Source organism: Carcharodon carcharias, unplaced genomic scaffold, assembly GCF_017639515.1.
Source record: "Carcharodon carcharias isolate sCarCar2 unplaced genomic scaffold, sCarCar2.pri scaffold_722_ctg1, whole genome shotgun sequence".
In the NCBI taxonomy this organism is placed as follows: Eukaryota; Metazoa; Chordata; class Chondrichthyes; order Lamniformes; family Lamnidae; genus Carcharodon; species Carcharodon carcharias.
Genome location: NW_024471103.1, coordinates 122501 through 142500, shown reverse-complemented (window position 1 = coordinate 142500; position 20000 = coordinate 122501). Strand labels below are relative to the sequence as shown.

At 54.0% G+C, this 20000-nt stretch overlaps 1 protein-coding gene across 1 annotated transcript in view; it reads right to left on the bottom strand.

The window, feature by feature from the left end:
- The window catches only part of LOC121275187 (transmembrane channel-like protein 7), a gene marked incomplete at its 3' end in the record, with an annotated part of 52666 nt that overhangs the window by 31756 nt on the left and 910 nt on the right, over positions 1–20000 (bottom strand). Inside the window, exons 2-5 of the mRNA XM_041182606.1 lie at positions 10736–10973; positions 10354–10502; positions 7131–7283; positions 6925–7022 (exon numbers count right to left, since the gene is read on the bottom strand). Coding sequence (XP_041038540.1) covers positions 6925–7022; positions 7131–7283; positions 10354–10502; positions 10736–10973 — 638 coding nt within the window. The remainder of the gene's footprint in view (positions 1–6924; positions 7023–7130; positions 7284–10353; positions 10503–10735; positions 10974–20000) is intronic.

Genomic DNA, 20000 nt, shown 5'->3' with positions numbered 1-20000 from the left:
CTCCCTCAGTACTGACCCTCTGACAGTGCGGCACTCCCTCAGTACTGACCCTCTGACAGTGCGGCACTCCCTCAGTACTGACCCTCTGACAGTGCGGCACTCCCTCAGTACTGACCCTCTGACAGTGCGGCACTCCCTCAGTACTGACCCTCTGACAGTGCAGCACTCCCTCAGTACTGACCCTCTGACAGTGCAGCACTCCCTCAGTACAGACCCTCTGACAGTGCGGCACTCCCTCAGTACTGACCCTCCGACAGTGCGGCACTCCCTCAGTACTGACCCTCTGACAGTGCGGCACTCCCTCAGTACTGACCCTCTGACAGTGCAGCACTCCCTCAGTACAGACCCTCTGACAGTGCGGCACTCCCTCAGTACTGACCCTCTGACAGTGCGGCACTCCCTCAGTACTGACCCTCTGACAGTGCGGCACTCCCTCAGTACTGACCCTCTGACAGTGCGGCACTCCCTCAGTACTGACCCTCTGACAGTGCGGCACTCCCTCAGTACTGACCCTCTGACAGTGCAGCACTCCCTCAGTACTGACCCTCTGACAGTGCAGCACTCCCTCAGTACTGACCCGCTAACAGTGCAGCACTCCCTCAGTACTGACCCTCCAACAGTGCGGCACTCCCTCAGCACTGACCCTCTGACAGTGCAGCACTCCCTCTTTACTGACCCTCTGACAGTGCAGCACTCCCTCAGTACTGACCCTCTGACAGTGCAGCACTCCCTCAGTACTGACCCTCTGACAGTGCAGCACTCCCTCAGCACTGACCCTCTGACAGTGCGGCACTCCCTCAGTACTGACCCTCCGACAGTGCGGCACTCCCTCAGTACTGACCCTCCGACAGTGCGGCACTCCCTCAGTACTGACCCTCTGACAGTGCGGCACTCCCTCAGTACTGACCCTCTGACAGTGCAGCACTCCCTCAGTACTGACCCTCCGACAGTGCAGCACTCCCTCAGTACTGACCCTCCGACAGTGCGGCACACCCTCAGCACTGACCCTCCGACAGTGCGGCACTCCCTCAGTACTGACCCTCTGACAGTGCAGCACTCCCTCAGTACTGACCCTCTGACAGTGCAGCACTCCCTCAGTACTGACCCTCTGACAGTGCAGCACTCCCTCAGTACTGACCCTCTGACTGTACAGCAGTCCCTCAGTACTGACACTCTGACAGTGCAGCACTCCCTCAGTACTGACCTTCTGACAGTGCAGCACTCCCTCAGTACTGACCCTCTGACAGTGCAGCACTCCCTCAGTACTGACCCTCTGACAGTGCAGCACTCCCTCAGTACTGACCCTCTGACAATGCAGCACTCCTTCAGTACTGACCCTCCGACAGTGCGGCACTCCCTCAGTACTGACCCTCTGACAGTGCAGCACTCCCTCAGTACTGACCCTCTGACAGTGCGGCACTCCCTCAGTACTGACCCTCTGACAGTGCAGCACTCGCTCAGTACTGACCCACTGACAGTGCAGCACTCCCTCAGTACTGACCCTCTGACAGTGCGGCATTCCCTCAGTACTGACCCTCTGACAGTGCAGCACTCCCTCAGTACTGACCCTCCGACAGTGCGGCACTCCCTCAGTACTGACCCTCTGACAGTGCAGCACTCCCTCAGTACTGACCCTCTGACAGTGCGGCACTCCCTCAGTACTGACCCTCTGACAGTGCGGCACTCCCTCAGTACTGACCCTCTGACAGTGCGGCACTCCCTCAGTACTGACCCTCTGACAGTGCAGCACTCCCTCAGTACTGACCCTCTGACAGTGCAGCACTCCCTCAGTACTGACCCTCTGACAGTGCAGCACTCCCTCAGTACTGACCCTCTGACAGTGCAGCACTCCCTCAGTACTGACCCTCCAACAGTGCGGCACTCCCTCAGCACTGACCCTCTGACAGTGCAGCACTCCCTCTTTACTGACCCTCTGACAGTGCAGCACTCCCTCAGTACTGACCCTCTGACAGTGCAGCACTCCCTCAGTACTGACCCTCTGACAGTGCAGCACTCCCTCAGCACTGACCCTCTGACAGTGCAGCACTCCCTCAGTACTGACCCTCCGACAGTGCGGCACTCCCTCAGTACTGACCCTCCAACAATGCGGCACTCCCTCAGTACTGACCCTCTGACAGTGCGGCACTCCCTTAGTACTGACCCTCTGACAGTGCGGCACTCCCTCAGTACTGACCCTCCGACAGTGCAGCACTCCCTCAGTACTGACCCTCCGACAGTGCGGCACTCCCTCAGTACTGACCCTCTGACAGTGCAGCACTCCCTCAGTACTGACCCTCTGACAGTGCAGCACTCCCTCAGTACTGACCCTCCGACAGTGCGGCACTCCCTCAGTACTGACCCTCTGACAGTGCAGCACTCCCTCAGTACTGACCCTCTGACAGTGCAGCACTCCCTCAGTACTGACCCTCTGACAGTGCAGCACTCCCTCAGTACTGACCCTCCGACAGTGCGGCACACCCTCAGCACTGACCCTCCGACAGTGCGGCACTCCCTCAGTACTGACCCTCTGACAGTGCAGCACTCCCTCAGTACTGACCCTCTGACAGTGCAGCACTCCCTCAGTACTGACCCTCTGACAGTGCAGCACTCCCTCAGTACTGACCCTCTGACTGTACAGCAGTCCCTCAGTACTGACACTCTGACAGTGCAGCACTCCCTCAGTACTGACCTTCTGACAGTGCAGCACTCCCTCAGTACTGACCCTCTGACAGTGCAGCACTCCCTCAGTACTGACCCTCTGACAGTGCAGCACTCCCTCAGTACTGACCCTCTGACAATGCAGCACTCCTTCAGTACTGACCCTCTGACAGTGCGGCACTCCCTCAGTACTGACCCTCTGACAGTGCAGCACTCCCTCAGTACTGACCCTCTGACAGTGCGGCACTCCCTCAGTACTGACCCTCTGACAGTGCAGCACTCGCTCAGTACTGACCCACTGACAGTGCAGCACTCCCTCAGTACTGACCCTCTGACAGTGCAGCACTCCCTCAGTACTGACCCTCTGACAGTGCGGCACTCCCTCAGTACTGACCCTCTGACAGTGCGGCACTCCCTCAGTACTGACCCTCTGACAGTGCGGCACTCCCTCAGTACTGACCCTCTGACAGTGCAGCACTCCCTCAGTACTGACCCTCTGACAGTGCAGCACTCCCTCAGTACTGACCCTCTAACAGTGCAGCACTCCCTCAGTACTGACCCTCCAACAGTGCGGCACTCCCTCAGCACTGACCCTCTGACAGTGCAGCACTCCCTCTTTACTGACCCTCTGACAGTGCAGCACTCCCTCAGTACTGACCCTCTGACAGTGCAGCACTCCCTCAGTACTGACCCTCTGACAGTGCAGCACTCCCTCAGCACTGACCCTCTGACAGTGCAGCACTCCCTCAGTACTGACCCTCCGACAGTGCGGCACTCCCTCAGTACTGACCCTCCAACAATGTGGCACTCCCTCAGTACTGACCCTCTGACAGTGCGGCACTCCCTCAGTACTGACCCTCTGACAGTGCGGCACTCCCTCAGTACTGACCCTCCGACAGTGCAGCACTCCCTCAGTACTGACCCTCCGACAGTGCGGCACTCCCTCAGTACTGACCCTCTGACAGTGCAGCACTCCCTCAGTACTGACCCTCTGACAGTGCAGCACTCCCTCAGTACTGACCCTCCGACAGTGCGGCACTCCCTCAGTACTGACCCTCTGACAGTGCAGCACTCCCTCAGTACTGACCCTCTGACAGTGCAGCACTCCCTCAGTCCTGACCCTCTGACAGTGCAGCACTCCCTCAGTACTGACCCTCCGACAGTGCGGCACACCCTCAGCACTGACCCTCCGACAGTGCGGCACTCCCTCAGTACTGACCCTCTGACAGTGCAGCACTCCCTCAGTACTGACCCTCTGACAGTGCAGCACTCCCTCAGTACTGACCCTCTGACAGTGCAGCACTCCCTCAGTACTGACCCTCTGACTGTACAGCAGTCCCTCAGTACTGACACTCTGACAGTGCAGCACTCCCTCAGTACTGACCTTCTGACAGTGCAGCACTCCCTCAGTACTGACCCTCTGACAGTGCAGCACTCCCTCAGTACTGACCCTCTGACAGTGCAGCACTCCCTCAGTACTGACCCTCTGACAATGCAGCACTCCTTCAGTACTGACCCTCCGACAGTGCGGCACTCCCTCAGTACTGACCCTCTGACAGTGCAGCACTCCCTCAGTACTGACCCTCTGACAGTGCGGCACTCCCTCAGTACTGACCCTCTGACAGTGCAGCACTCCCTCAGTACTGACCCACTGACAGTGCAGCACTCCCTCAGTACTGACCCTCTGACAGTGCAGCACTCCCTCAGTACTGACCCTCTGACAGTGCGGCACTCCCTCAGTACTGACCCTCTGACAGTGCGGCACTCCCTCAGTACTGACCCTCAGAGAGTGCGGCACTCCCTCAGTACTGACCCTCTGACAGTGCAGCACTCCCTCAGTACACACTCACTGAGATTGCAGCACTCCCTCAGTACTGACCCTCTAACAGTGCAGCACTCCCTCAGTACTGACCCTCTGACAGTGCAGCACTCCCTCAGTACAGACTCACTGACAGTGCAGCACTCCCTCTTTACTGACCCTCTGACAGTGCAGCACTCCCTCAGTACTGACCCTCTGACAGTGCAGCACTCCCTCAGTACTGACCCTCTGACAGTGCAGCACTCCCTCAGCACTGACCCTCTGACAGTGCAGCACTCCCTCAGTACTGACCCTCCGACAGTGCGGCACTCCCTCAGTACTGACCCTCCAACAATGCGGCACTCCCTCAGTACTGACCCTCTGACAGTGCGGCACTCCCTCAGTACTGACCCTCTGACAGTGCGGCACTCCCTCAGTACTGACCCTCCGACAGTGCAGCACTCCCTCAGTACTGACCCTCCGACAGTGCGGCACTCCCTCAGTACTGACCCTCTGACAGTGCAGCACTCCCTCAGTACTGACCCTCTGACAGTGCGGCACTCCCTCAGTACTGACCCTCCGACAGTGCGGCACTCCCTCAGTACTGACCCTCTGACAGTGCAGCACTCCCTCAGTACTGACCCTCTGACAGTGCAGCACTCCCTCAGTACTGACCCTCTGACAGTGCAGCACTCCCTCAGTACTGACCCTCCGACAGTGCGGCACACCCTCAGCACTGACCCTCCGACAGTGCGGCACTCCCTCAGTACTGACCCTCTGACAGTGCAGCACTCCCTCAGTACTGACCCTCTGACAGTGCAGCACTCCCTCAGTACTGACCCTCTGACAGTGCAGCACTCCCTCAGTACTGACCCTCTGACTGTACAGCAGTCCCTCAGTACTGACACTCTGACAGTGCGGCACTCCCTCAGTACTGACCCTCTGACAGTGCAGCACTCCCTCAGTACTGACCCTCTGACAGTGCAGCACTCCCTCAGTACTGACCCTCTGACAGTGCAGCACTCCCTCAGTACTGACCCTCTGACAATGCAGCACTCCTTCAGTACTGACCCTCCGACAGTGCGGCACTCCCTCAGTACTGACCCTCTGACAGTGCAGCACTCCCTCAGTACTGACCCTCTGACAGTGCGGCACTCCCTCAGTACTGACCCTCTGACAGTGCAGCACTCGCTCAGTACTGACCCACTGACAGTGCAGCACTCCCTCAGTACTGACCCTCTGACAGTGCGGCATTCCCTCAGTACTGACCCTCTGACAGTGCGGCACTCCCTCAGTACTGACCCTCCGACAGTGCGGCACTCCCTCAGTACTGACCCTCTGACAGTGCAGCACTCCCTCAGTACTGACCCTCCGACAGTGCGGCACTCCCTCAGTACTGACCCTCTGACAGTGCGGCACTCCCGCTGTACTGACCCTCTGACAGTGCGGCACTCCCTCAGTACTGACCCTCTGACAGTGCAGCACTCCCTCAGCACTGACCCTCTGACAGTGCGGCACTCCCTCAGTACTGACCCCCTGACAATGCAGCACTCCCTCAGTACTGACACTCTGACAGTGCGGCACTCCCTCAGTACTGACCCTCTGACAGTGCGGCACTCCCTCAGTACTGACCCTCCGACAGTGCGGCACTCCCTCAGTACTGACCCTCCGACAGTGCAGCACTCCCTCAGTACTGACCCTCTGACAGTGCGGCACTCCCTCAGTACTGACCCTCTGACAGTGCAGCACTCCCTCAGTACTGACCCTCTGACAGTGCGGCACTCCCTCAGTACTGACCCTCTGACAGTGCGGCACTCCCTCAGTACTGACCCTCTGACAGTGCAGCACTCCCTCAGTACTGACCCTCTGACAGTGCGGCACTCCCTCAGTACTGACCCTCTGACAGTGCGGCACTCCCTCAGTACTGACCCTCTGACAGTGCGGCACTCCCTCAGTACTGACCCTCTGACAGTGCGGCACTCCCTCAGTACTGACCCTCTGACAGTGCGGCACTCCCTCAGTACTGACCCTCTGACAGTGCGGCACTCCCTCAGTACTGACCCTCAGACAGTGCAGCACTCCCTCAGTACTGACCCTCTGACAGTGCAGCACTCCCTCAGTACTGACCCTCTGACAGTGCAGCACTCCCTCAGTACTGACCCTCTGACAGTGCAGCACTCCCTCAGTACTGACCCTCTGACAGTGCAGCACTCCCTCAGTACTGACCCTCTGACAGTGCGGCACTCCCTCAGCACTGACACTCTGACAGTGCAGCACTCCCTCAGTACTGACCCTCTGACAGTGCGGCACTCCCTCAGTACTGACCCTCTGACAGTGCAGCACTCCCTCAGTACTGACCCTCTGACAGTGCAGCACTCCCTCAGTACTGACCCTCTGACAGTGCAGCACTCCCTCAGTACTGACCCTCTGACAGTGCAGCACTCCCTCAGTAATGATATGGGACTTACCGTTCCTGACAAGATGTTCATGCCATAGTCATAAAAGTTGACCAGCCCCAGGTCTGTGCGATCGTACTGTGTACAATTTGCCGCCTGTACAGGGGAGGCTGAAATCAGAAATGCGAAGATCGGCTGTTAGCTATCGATTCCTTCAAACACCGACTCAAGGAGCGGCTAGAAGGCTGGAACAGTGGACAAGATGAGCTGCACCTTACCTGTGGCTGGGACCACATGCTGCGTCCCGAATCTCTCCCGAATGATGACTGGAACCACCACAAATGAAGCGATTAGTAAAAAGGTGCAAATGTTCAGCAGCAGCAAGAAACGCAGGAAACTGAAGTACGATCCGATCCCGGTCCCAAAGTGACCTGGCAGAGGAGAGAGAGATTCCGGGTCAGAGCACAGGACGCAGGTATCAGGCCTTACCCTGCTGAATAGACACTGACTCTGTACAGTTACACAGTGAGTGATCCTTACCCTGCTGAATAAACAGTGACTCTGTACAGTTACACAGTGACTGACCCCTACCCTGAATAAACAGTGACTCTGTACAGTTACACAGTGAGTGATCCTTACCCTGCTGAATAAACACTGACACTGTACAGTTACACAGTGAGTGACCCTTACCCTGAATAAACAGTGACTCTATACAGTTACACAGTGAGTGATCCTTACCCTGCTGAATAAACAGTGACTCTGTACAGTTACACAGTGAGTGATCCTTACCCTGAGTAAACAGTGACTCTGTACAGTTACACAGTGAGTGATCCTTACCCTGAAAAACAGTGACTCTGTACAGTTACACAGTGAGTGATCCTTACCCTGCTGAATAAACAGTGACTCTGTACAGTAACACAGTGAGTGATCCTTACCCTGAATAAACAGTGACTCTGTACAGTTACACAGTGAGTGATCCTTACCCTGAATAAACAGTGACTCTGTACAGTTACACAGTGAGTGATCCTTACCCTGAATAAACAGTGACTCTGTACAGTTATACAGTGAGTGATCCTTACCCTGAATAAACAGTGAATCTGTACAGTTACACAGTGAGTGATCCTTACCCTGCTGAATAGACACTGACTCTGTACAGTTACACAGTGAGTGATCCTTACCCTGAATAAACAGTGACTCTGTACAGTTACACAGTGAGTGATCCTTACCCTGAATAAACAGTGACTCTGTACAGTTACACAGTGAGTGATCCTTACCCTGAATAAACAGTGACTCTGTACAGTTATACAGTGAGTGATGCTTACCCTGAATAAACAGTGACTCTGTACAGTTACACAGTGAGTGATCCTTACCCTGAATAAACAGTGACTCTGTACAGTTACACAGTGAGTGATCCTTACCCTGAATAAACAGTGACTCTGTACAGTTACACAGTGAGTGATCGTTACCCTGAATAAACAGTGACTCTGTACAGTTACACAGTGAGTGATGCTTACCCTGAATAAACAGTGACTCTGTACAGTTACACAGTGAGTGATCGTTACCCTGAATAAACAGTGACTCTGTACAGTTACACAGTGAGTGATCCTTACCCTGAATAAACAGTGACTCTGTACAGTTACACAGTGAGTGATCGTTACCCTGAATAAACAGTGACTCTGTACAGTTACACAGTGAGTGATCGTTACCCTGAATAAACAGTGACTCTGTACAGTTACACAGTGAGTGATCCTTACCCTGCTGAATAGACACTGACTCTGTACAGTTACACAGTGAGTGATCCTTACCCTGAATAAACACTGACTCTGTACAGTTACACAGTGAGTGATCCTTACCCTGAATAAACACTGACTCTGTACAGTTACACAGTGAGTGATCCTTACCCTGAATAAACAGTGACTCTGTACAGTTACACAGTGAGTGATCCTTACCCTGCTGAATAGACACTGACTCTGTACAGTTACACAGTGAGTGATCCTTACCCTGAATAAACAGTGACTCTGTACAGTTACACAGTGAGTGATCGTTACCCTGCTGAATAAACAGTGACTCTGTACAGTTACACAGTGAGTGATCCTTACCCTGCTGAATAAACAGTGATTCTGTACATTTACACAGTGAGTGATCCTTACCCTGAATAAACAGTGACTCTGTACAGTTACACAGTGAGTGATCCTTACCCTGAATAAACACTGACTCTGTACAGTTACACAGTGAGTGATCCTAACCCCGAATAAACAGTGACTCTGTACAGTTACACAGTGAGTGATCCTTACCCTGAATAAACACTGACTCTGTACAGTTACACAGTGAGTGATCCTTACCCTGAATAAACAGTGACTCTGTACAGTTACACAGTGAGTGATCGTTACCCTGCTGAATAAACAGTGACTCTGTACAGTTACACAGTGAGTGATCCTTACCCTGCTGAATAAACAGTGACTCTGTACAGTTACACAGTGAGTAATCCTTACCCTGAATAAACAGTGACTCTGTACAGTTACACAGTGAGTGATCCTTACCCTGCTGAATAAACAGTGATTCTGTACAGTTACACAGTGAGTGATCCTTACCCTGAATAAACAGTGACTCTGTACAGTTACACAGTGAGTGATCCTTACCCTGAATAAACACTGACTCTGTACAGTTACACAGTGAGTGATCCTAACCCCGAATAAACAGTGACTCTGTACAGTTACACAGTGAGTGATCCTTACCCTGAATAAACACTGACTCTGTACAGTTACACAGTGAGTGATCCTTACCCTGAATAAACAGTGACTCTGTACAGTTACACAGTGAGTGATCCTTACCCTGCTGAATAAACAGTGACTCTGTACAGTTACACAGTGAGTGATCCTTACTCTGAATAAATAGTGACTCTGTACAGTTACACAGTGAGTGATCCTTACCCTGCTGAATAAACAGTGAATCTGTACAGTTACACAGTGAGTGATCCTTACTCTGAATAAATAGTGACTCTGTACAGTTACACAGTGAGTGATCCTTACCCTGCTGAATAAACAGTGAATCTGTACAGTTACACAGTGAGTGATCCTTACTCTGAATAAATAGTGACTCTGTACAGTTACACACTGAGGGATCCTTACCCTTAATAAACACTGACTCTGTACAGTTACACAGTGAGTGATCCTTACCCTGAATAAATAGTGACTCTGTACAGTTACACAGGGAGTGATCCTTACCCTTAATAAACACTGACTCTGTACAGTTACACAGTGAGTGATCCTTACCCTGAATAAACACTGACTCTGTACAGTTACACAGTGAGTGATCCTTACCCTGAATAAACAGTGACTCTGTACAGTTACACAGTGAGTGATCCTTACCCTGAATAAACACTGACTCTGTACAGTTACACAGTGAGTGATCCTTACACGGACTATGTACTGTTTCACAGTTTCTATCCTTATCCTGCTGAATGCTCACGTCTGTTATATTGTGGATCGGTGTAAGTCGTACCTTCAATCTGATGTAATGAGCTCCTCCAGAGTTTCACATAGTCCAGAGCATTCCGGGCCTCGGAGTGGAATTGCCTCAGGGAGTGATACCGGCTGGACATCCACATTTGCCAACTGCTGATCGACCCAGACTCCTCGCTCCGAACCTGCCTGGAGTGTGTAGATTCAGCATTAATATTCTCTCCAATGTCAGAGCGAGACCCCGTCCCCTCCCCCCAGCGAGGGGTCAGTCCCCATGGGGAGACCCATCCCCCTCCTCCCCCCAGCGAGGGGTCAGTCCCCACGGGGAGACCCATCCCCCACCTGACAGTCTTTAATATTGAATTAAAGGTGAATATTGAATCGATATTTCAGCTCAGATATTGAACGCCTCATGTACAGACCTGAGCAGACGCTTCTTAAACATCGGGAGAGCAGCCAGTGCTGGCGAACAGCTTCCATCGAGCGCCCAACCCTCAACTTCAGGGGTACCGGAGCACACTCCAGGGTCCCGGTCTAAAGACATCCCCTCAACCGATTGCTGGTGCCTGTACCTCAGCGATTGCCTCCCAGGCAGAGAGGTTCGATTCCAATGTCCATCGGCTTCCAAATCCTCCTTGGACCAATCACCATCAAGATGATCTGTGGGGTTAACCAACAAAAGGATGTAGTATAGACCGGGGAGCCCCATAATCCAGGCCGACACTCCCCCCGGTGCCAGTACTGAGGGAGTGCTGCACTGTCAGAGGGTCAGTACTGAGGGAGTGCCGCACTGTCAGAGGGTCAGTACTGAGGGAGTGCTGCACTGTCAGAGGGTCAGTACTGAGGGAGTGCTGCACTGTCAGAGGGTCAGTACTGAGGGAGTGCCGCACTGTCAGAGGGTCAGTACTGAGGGAGTGCCGCACTGTCAGAGGGTCAGTACTGAGGGAGTGCTGCACTGTCAGAGGGTCAGTACTGAGGGAGTGCCGCACTGTCAGAGTGTCAGTACTGAGGGAGTGCTGCACTGTCAGAGGGTCAGTACTGAGGGAGTGCTGCACTGTCAGAGGGTCAGTACTGAGGGAGTGCTGCACTGTCAGAGGGTCAGTACTGAGGGAGTGCTGCATTGTCAGAGGGTCAGTACTGAGGGAGTGCTGCACTGTCAGAGGGTCAGTACTGAGGGAGTGCCACACTGTCAGAGGGTCAGTACTGAGGGAGTGCCGCACTGTCAGAGTGTCAGTACTGAGGGAGTGCTGCACTGTCAGAGGGTCAGTACTGAGGGAGTGCTGCACTGTCAGAGGGTCAGTACTGAGGGAGTGCTGCACTGTCAGAGGGTCAGTACTGAGGGAGTGCTGCATTGTCAGAGGGTCAGTACTGAGGGAGTGCTGCACTGTCAGAGGGTCAGTACTGAGGGAGTGCCACACTGTCAGAGGGTCAGTACTGAGGGAGTGCCGCACTGTCAGAGGGTCAGTACTGAGGGAGTGCTGCACTGTCAGAGGGTCAGTACTGAGGGAGTGCTACACTGTCGGAGGGAGATGTATATACAAGGACAGCAGACAGTCAGGAACACCACCACCTGGAAGTGCGTGTGTGAGTGTGCATCTTTTTTAATGAATTTATTGGATGTGGGTGTTGCTGGCTGTTCCCAGCATTTATTGCCCATCCCTAATTACCCCCTTGAGAAGGTGGTGCCTCCTTGAGCCGCTGCAGTCCCTGTGGTGTAGGTACACCCACGGCGCTGTTAGGGAGGGAGTTCCAGGATTTTGTCCGTGTGGTGTAGGTACACCCACGGCACTGTTAGGGAGGGAGTTCCAGGATTTTGTCCGTGTGGTGTAGGTACACCCACGGCGCTGTTAGGGAGGGAGTTCCGGGATTTTGACCCAGCGACAGTGAAGGAACAGCCGATATATTTCCAAGTCAGGATGGTGAGTGGCTCGGAGGGGAACTTCCAGGTGGGGGTGTTCCCCATGTATCTGCTGCCCTTGTCCTTCTAGATGGTAGTGGTCGTGGGTTTGGAAGGTGCTGTCGAAGGAGCCTTAGTGAGTTGCTGCAGTGCATCTTGTAGATGGTACACACGCTGCTGCTACTGTGCGTCGGTGGTGGAGGGAGTGAATGTTTGTGGATGGGGTGCCGATCAAGCGGGGCTGCTTTGTCCTGGACGGTGTCGAGCTTCTTGAGTGTTGTGGGAGCTGCACTCATCCAGGCAAGTGGGGAGTATCCCATCACACTCCTGCCTTGTGCCTTGTAGATGGTGGACAGGCTTTGGGGAGTCAGGAGGTGAGTTACTCTCCGCAGGATTCCCAGCCTCTGACCTGCTCTTGTTCGCCACAGTATTTATGTGGCTGGTCCCAGTTCAGTTTCTGGTCAGTGGTCACCCCCAGGATGTTGATAGTGGGGGATTCACTGAGGGTAATGCCCATTGAATGTCAAGGGGGCGATGGTTGGATTCTCTCTTGTTGGAGATGGTCATTGCCTGACACTTGTGTGGGGTGAAGGTTACTTCTCAGCCCTGAGCCTGGATATTGTCCAGGTCTTGCTGCATTTGGACATGGGACTGCTTCAGTATCTGAGGAGTCGCGAATGGTGCTGAACATTGTGCAACCATCAGCGAACATCCCCACTTCTGACCTTATGATGGAGGGAAGGTCATTGGTGAAGCAGCTGAAGGTGGTTGGGCCGAGGACACTAACCCTGAGGAACTCCTGCAGTGATGTCCTGGAGCTGAGATGACTGACCTCCAACAACCACAACCATCTTCCTTTGCGTTGGGTATGACTCCAACCAGCGGAGAGTTTTCCCCCTGATTCCCATTGACTCCAGTTTTGCCAGGACTCCTTGATGCCACACTCGGGTCAAATGCTGCCTCGATGTTAAGGGCAGTCACTCTCAACTCACCTCGGGAGCTGAGCTCTTGTGTCCATGTTCGAACCGAGGCTGTAATGAGGTCAGGAGTGAGGTGCCAGCGTGTGTGTGTGTGAGCGTTAGAGAGAGAGCGTGAGAGAGAGAGAGAGAGCGTGAGAGAGAGAGAGAGAGCATGAGAGAGAGAGAGCAAGTGAGAGAGAGAGAGAGAGAGCAAGTGAGAGAGAGAGAGAGAGAGCAAGTGAGAGAGAGAGAGAGAGCAAGTGAGAGAGAGAGAGCGTGAGAGTGAGAGAGAGAGACAGAGCAAGTGAGAGAGAGAGACAGAGCAAGTGAGAGAGAGAGACAGAGCAAGTGAGAGAGAGAGAGAGAGAGCGCGCGAGAGAGAGAGAGAGAGAGCGCGCGAGAGAGAGAGAGAGAGAGCGCGCGAGAGAGAGAGAGAGAGCGCGCGAGAGAGAGAGAGAGAGCGCGCGAGAGAGAGAGAGAGAGCGCGCGAGAGAGAGAGAGAGAGCGCGCGAGAGAGAGAGAGAGAGAGAGAGCGCGCGTGAGAGAGAGCGCGCGAGAGAGAGAGAGAGAGAGCGCGCGTGAGAGAGAGAGAGCGCGCGTGAGAGAGAGAGAGCGCGCGTGAGAGAGAGAGAGCGCGCGTGAGAGAGAGAGAGCGCGCGTGAGAGAGAGAGAGCGCGCGTGAGAGAGAGAGAGCACGCGTGAGAGAGAGAGAGCGCGCGTGAGAGAGAGAGAGCGCGCGTGAGAGAGAGAGAGCGCGCGTGAGAGAGAGAGAGCGCGCGTGAGAGAGAGAGAGCGCGCGTGAGAGAGAGAGAGCGCGCGTGAGAGAGAGAGAGCGCGCGTGAGAGAGAGAGAGCGCGCGAGAGAGAGAGAGCGCGCGCGTGAGAGAGAGCGCGCGCGTGAGAGAGAGCGCGCGCGTGAGAGAGAGAGCGCGCGCGTGAGAGAGAGAGCGCGCGCGTGAGAGAGAGAGCGCGCGCGTGAGAGAGAGAGCGCGCGCGTGAGAGAGAGAGCGCGCGCGTGAGAGAGAGAGCGCGCGCGTGAGAGAGAGTGCGCGCGCGTGAGAGAGAGTGCGCGCGCGTGAGAGAGAGTGCGCGCGCGTGAGAGAGAGTGCGCGCGTGAGAGAGAGCGCGCGCGTGAGAGAGAGCACGCGCGTGAGAGAGAGAGCGCGCGTGAGAGAGAGCGCGCGTGAGAGAGAGCGCGCGTGAGAGAGCGCGTGTGAGAGAGCGCGTGAGAGAGTGCGCGTGTGAGAGTGCGCGTGTGAGAGTGCGCGTGTGAGAGTGCGCGTGAGTGCGCGTGAGAGAGTGCGCGTGAGAGAGTGCGCGTGAGAGAGAGCGCGTGAGAGAGAGCGCGTGAGAGAGAGCGCGTGAGAGAGAGCGCGTGAGAGAGAGCGCGTGAGAGAGTACGTGTGAGAGAGAGTGAGAGAGTGAGAGAGTGTGAGAGTGAGAGAGTGTGAGAGTGTGTGTGAGAGTGTGTGTGAGAGTGTGTGTGAGAGTGTGTGAGAGAGTGTGTGTGAGAGTGTGTGTGAGAGAGTGTGTGAGAGAGTGTGTGTGAGAGTGTGTGTGAGAGTGTGTGTGAGAGAGTGTGTGAGAGAGTGTGTGAGAGTGGGTGTGAGAGTGGGTGTGAGAGTGGGTGTGAGAGTGGGTGTGAGAGTGGGTGTGAGAGTGGGTGTGAGAGTGGGTGTGAGAGTGGGTGTGAGAGTGGGTGTGAGAGTGGGTGTGAGAGTGGGTGTGAGAGTGGGTGTGAGAGTGGGTGTGTGAGTGGGTGTGTGAGTGTGTGAATGTGTGAGTGGTTGTGTGAGTGTGTGAGTGGTTGTGTGAGTGTGTGAGTGTGTGGGTGTGAGTGAGTGCGTGAGTGTGTGTGTGAGAGTGTGTGTGTGAGAGTGTGTGTGTGAGAGTGTGTGTGTGAGAGTGTGTGTGTGAGAGTGTGTGTGTGAGAGTGTGTGTGTGTGAGTGTGTGTGTGTGAGAGTGTGTGAGAGTGTGTGTGTGAGAGTGTGTGAGAGTGTGTGAGAGTGTGTGAGAGTGTGAGTGTGTGTGTGTGTGTGTGTGTGTGTAAGTTTGAGAGTGTGTGAGTGAGTGTGTGAGTGTGTGAATGTGAGAGTGTGAGTGTGTGTGAGTGTGTGTGAGTGAGTGAGTGAGTGTGAGTGTGAGTGAGAGTGTGAGTGAGTGTGTGTGTGAGTGTGAGTGTGAGTGTGAGTGTGAGAGTGAATGAGTGAGTGAGAGTGTGAGTGAGTGTGAGAGTGTGTGTGTGAGTGAGTGTGAGAGTGTGTGAGAGTGTGTGAGAGTGTGTGAGAGTGTGTGAGAGTGTGTGAGAGTGTGTGAGAGTGTGTGAGAGAGTGTGAGAGAGTGTGAGAGAGTGTGAGAGAGTGTGAGAGTGTAAGAGTGTGAGAGTGTGAGAGTGTGAGAGAGTGAGAGAGTGAGAGAGTGAGAGAGTGAGAGAGTGTGTGCGTGAGTGTGAGAGTGTGAGAGTGTGAGAGTGTGAGAGTGTGAGAGTGTGAGAGTGTGAGAGAGTGAGAGAGTGAGAGAGTGAGAGAGTGAGAGAGTGTGTGAGAGTGTGTGCGTGAGTGTGAGAGTGTGAGAGTGTGAGAGTGTGAGAGTGTGAGAGTGTGAGTGTGTGAGTGTGTGAGTGTGTGAGTGTGTGAGTGTGTGAGTGTGTTTCAGTGTATGTTAGGGTGAGAGTATTGTAATGAAAGCTGTGTTGGGGAGCTCATTCCCGGCTGCTGCAGCTGGTGGGGATTCGGAGATGCTCCTTACAGTCCGGGCGACCACATGGGCAGGAAGCAACCCCGGCTTGACCAGCTCGAGCCACGGGATCCGGAGACAGAGCGGCACATCGGCCAGGCTTGGCGGGGAGGGGGGCAGCCAGAGAGGGAGTAGGTGAATGGGTGAGCACCAGCTCGGAGAAGGGAAATAGGCGGGGAATCCCCGGGGGTGGGGGTGTCATCTCCCTCAGGACAGTTTCTCTGTGCAGGGAAACGGTCTGGGTGACCCCTCCTCTGGGTAGCCCAGCTACACAGGGTGGGCTGGGGGAGACAGAGAGGAGGGGCAGTCAACTGGGAGGGGTGCAGACAGGTGCTCCTGCGGCCGGAGACGTGGACTCCAGGGTGGTATGGTTGCCTCCCTGGTGCCAGGGTCAAGGATGTTGCTGAATGGCTGTAGGACATTCTGAAGGGGGAGGGAGAACAGGCGGACATCGTGGGACATATCGGTACCGACGACACAGGCGGAAAGAGGGAGGAGGTCCTGCAAGCAGAGTTTAGTGGGTGGGGGGGGGGGGGGGCTAGAAAACAGATTAATAAACAGGACCTCAAAAGGTAGTCACCTCCGGATTACTCCCCGCACCACGTGCTGGTCAGGACAGGAACCGGAACTTAGACAGGACGGAGGAGTGGTGGAAGAGGTGGTGCAGGAGGGAGGGCTTTCGTTTCCTGGGTCTGTTTCTGGGGTGGGGTGGGGGCGGAGGGGAGATTCAGTCTATAGCCAAGTGAAGGCACAAGGGATAATGGCAAGGTCAGGTTGGCATGTATTTTAACACAAGGAGTCTTGCGAGTAAGACAGACAAGTTGATTAACACGTGGGAATATGATATGACTGCTATCGCAGAGACATGGTTGAGGAAAGGGCAGGACTGGCAGCTTAATATTCCAGGGACAAGTTGATTAACACATGGGAATATGATATGACTGCTATCGCAGAGACATGGTTGAGGGAAGGACAGGACTGGCAGCTTAATATTCCAGGGTATAGAATCTTCAGGCATGTCAGGGGGGCTGAGGGGTGTGTGTGTGTATGTGGGGGGGGGGGTGTGGGGGGGTGTTGTTAAAGAGGAGGGGGTATTGCAATATTGATCAAAGAGTCAATTACTGCAGCAAGGAGGGAGGACATCTTAGGCTCCTCAATGGACCATATGGGTAGAACTTAAGAACAAAAAAGGGGACAATCACATTGCTGGGCGTGTACCCCAAATGGCCAGGGAGTCATAGAAGGGCAGATATGTAGGCAAATCTCAGAGAAAAGTCAAAATAATAGGGTAGTAATAGTGGGGGGATTCCAACTACCCCAATATGAACTGGGATAGACAACGAGTGAAAGGCTTAGAGGGGGGTGGGATTCTTAAAGTGTATCCAGGAGAGCTTTCTGAGCCAGCAGCTAGAAAGTCCAACAAGAGAGGAGACCTAATTTTAGGAAACGAAGCCGGGCCAGTGGCAGAAGTGTCTATGGGGGAGCATTTCGGTAATAGTGACCATAACTCAGTAAGATTTAAGGGAGCTGTGGAAAAGGACAAAGGTGGTCCGGAAATAAAAGGTCCTGAATTGGGGGAAGGCCGACTTCGGTATGATAAGACGGGATTTGGCCAAAGTGGACTGGGAGCAGCCACTTGCAAGAAAGTCTACATCTAGGAGGAGTATAGAATGTGTAGGGGGTGGGGGGGGAGAACTTAAAAAAGTAATTAGAAGAGTGTAGGGGGGTATGAAATAACACTGGCAGCAAGATAAAGGGAAATCCAAAGGGCAAGAGGAGAACCAGGGAAAGAATAGGGTCCATTAGGGAGCAAAGTGTGTGGAGCCAGAGGACGTAGGGGAGGTTTGAAATGATTACTTTTCATCTGTGTTCACTCTGGAGAAGGACGACGTAGGTGTAGAAATCAGGGAGGGGGACTGTGATGTACATGAACGGATTAGCGCCAAGAGGGAGGAGGTTTTAGCGGGCTTAAAAAGTGGATAAACCCCCCCCCCCCAGGCACCGGATGGAGATGCACCCCAGGCTGCTACATGAGGGGAGGGAGGAGATTGCAGGGGCTCCGACACTCACTTTCATATTCTCTCTGGCCACAGGAGAGGGGCTGGGGGATGCGGTACCATCATTCGAGCAGGGCTGGAGGGATAAAGCAGGTGACTACAGGCCAGCAAGTCTAATGTCAGTGGTAGGGAAACTGTCGGAAAAGGTCCCGAGGGACAGGATTAATCTCCACTGGGAGAGGCAGGGATTGATCAAGGATGGTCAGCAAGGCTTTGTCGGGTGGGGGGTGCGGGGGGGGTGGGGGTCATGCCTAACAAATTGGATTGGATTTTTCGAGGAGGTAACTAGGTGTGTAGGTGAGGGTAGTGCGGTTGTTGTAGTCTACATGGGACTTCAGTAAGGCTTTTGACAAGGTCCTGCGTGGGAGACTGGTCAAGAGGGTAAGAGGCCATCGGATCCAGGGCGATTCGGACCCAGAATTGGGCTAGTGACAGGAGAGGGAGGGTGATGGTCGAAGCTTGTTTTTGCGATTGGAAGCCTGTGACGAGTGGTGTACCACGGGGATTGGTGCTGGGACCCTGGCTGTTTGCAGCGTACGGTAATGATTCAGACCTGAATATCGGGAGGTACGATCGGTAAGTTCACAGATGACATGACAATTGGTGGTATCGTAAATAGTGAGGAGGGAAGCGTTAGATTACAGGACGACATAGACGGGCTGGTGGGATGGGCAGAGCAGTGGCAAATGGAATTTAATCCTGAGAAGTGCGAGGTGATGGATTTCTGGAGGAATAACACAGCAAGGGAACACACGATGAATGGTCGGACTCTAGGGAGTACTGAGGGTCAGAGGGACCTCGGTGTACATGTCCAGAGATCCCTGAAGGAAGCAGCACAGGGAGATAAGGTGGTTAGGAAGGTACATGGGACACTTGCCTTTACCCATCGAGGTATAGATTACAAAGGTAGGGAGGTCATGTTGGAGTTGTATAGACCCTTGGTGAGGCCACAGCTGGAGTACTGTGTGCAGTTCTGGTCACCACATTATAGGAAGGATGTGATTGCACTGGAGGGGGTGCAGAGGAGATTCACCAGGATGTGGTCTGGGCTGGAGTGTTCCAGCTATGAAGAGAGACTGGATAGGCCAGGGCTGTTTTCCTTCCTATAATGTGGATTCTGGAACTGCACACAGTGCTCCAGCTGTGGTCTCACCAGTGTTTTATACAGCTCCAGCGTAAACCACCCCCTGCTCTTACGTTCTAAGCCTTGGCTAATAAAGGCAAGTATTCTATCTGCCTTCCGAACCACCTTATCTCCCTGTGCTGCTTAACTCTGTGACTGTGAGTGAGTGAGTGAGTGAGTGTGTGTGTGTATATGAGTGTGAGAGAGTATGTAAGTATGTGAGAGAACATGTGAATGTGTGTGTGAGAGAGAGAGTGTGCGAGAGTGTGTAAGTATGTGAGAGAACATGTGAATGTGTGTGTGTGAGAGATGAGTGAGAGAGAGTGTGAGAGAGTGAGAGAGTGGGAGATAGAGTGAGAGTGTGTGTGCGTTTGTGTGAGAGACAGACAGAGTGAGAAAGAGAGACAGAGTGAGAACGAGAGACAGAGAGAGAACGAGAGACAGAGAGAGAAAGAGAGACAGAGAGAGAAAGAGAGACAGAGAGAGAAAGAGAGACAGAGAGAGAAAGAGAGACAGAGAGAGTGAGAGACAGAGAGAGTGAGAGACAGAGAGAGTGAGAGACAGAGAGAGTGAGAGACAGAGAGAGTGAGAGACAGCGAGAGTGAGAGACAGAGAGCGACAGAGAGAGAGCGACAGAGAGAGAGCGACAGAGAGAGAGCGACAGAGAGAGAGCGACAGAGAGAGAGCGACAGAGAGAGAGCGACAGAGAGAGAGCGACAGAGAGAGAGCGACAGAGAGAGAGCGACAGAGAGAGAGCGACAGAGAGAGAGCGACAGAGAGAGAGCGACAGAGAGAGCGACAGAGAGAGCGACAGAGAGAGCGACAGAGAGAGAGACAGAGAGAGAGACAGAGAGAGAGACAGAGAGAGAGAGAGAGAGAGAGAGAGAGACAGAGAGAGAGACAGAGAGAGAGAGA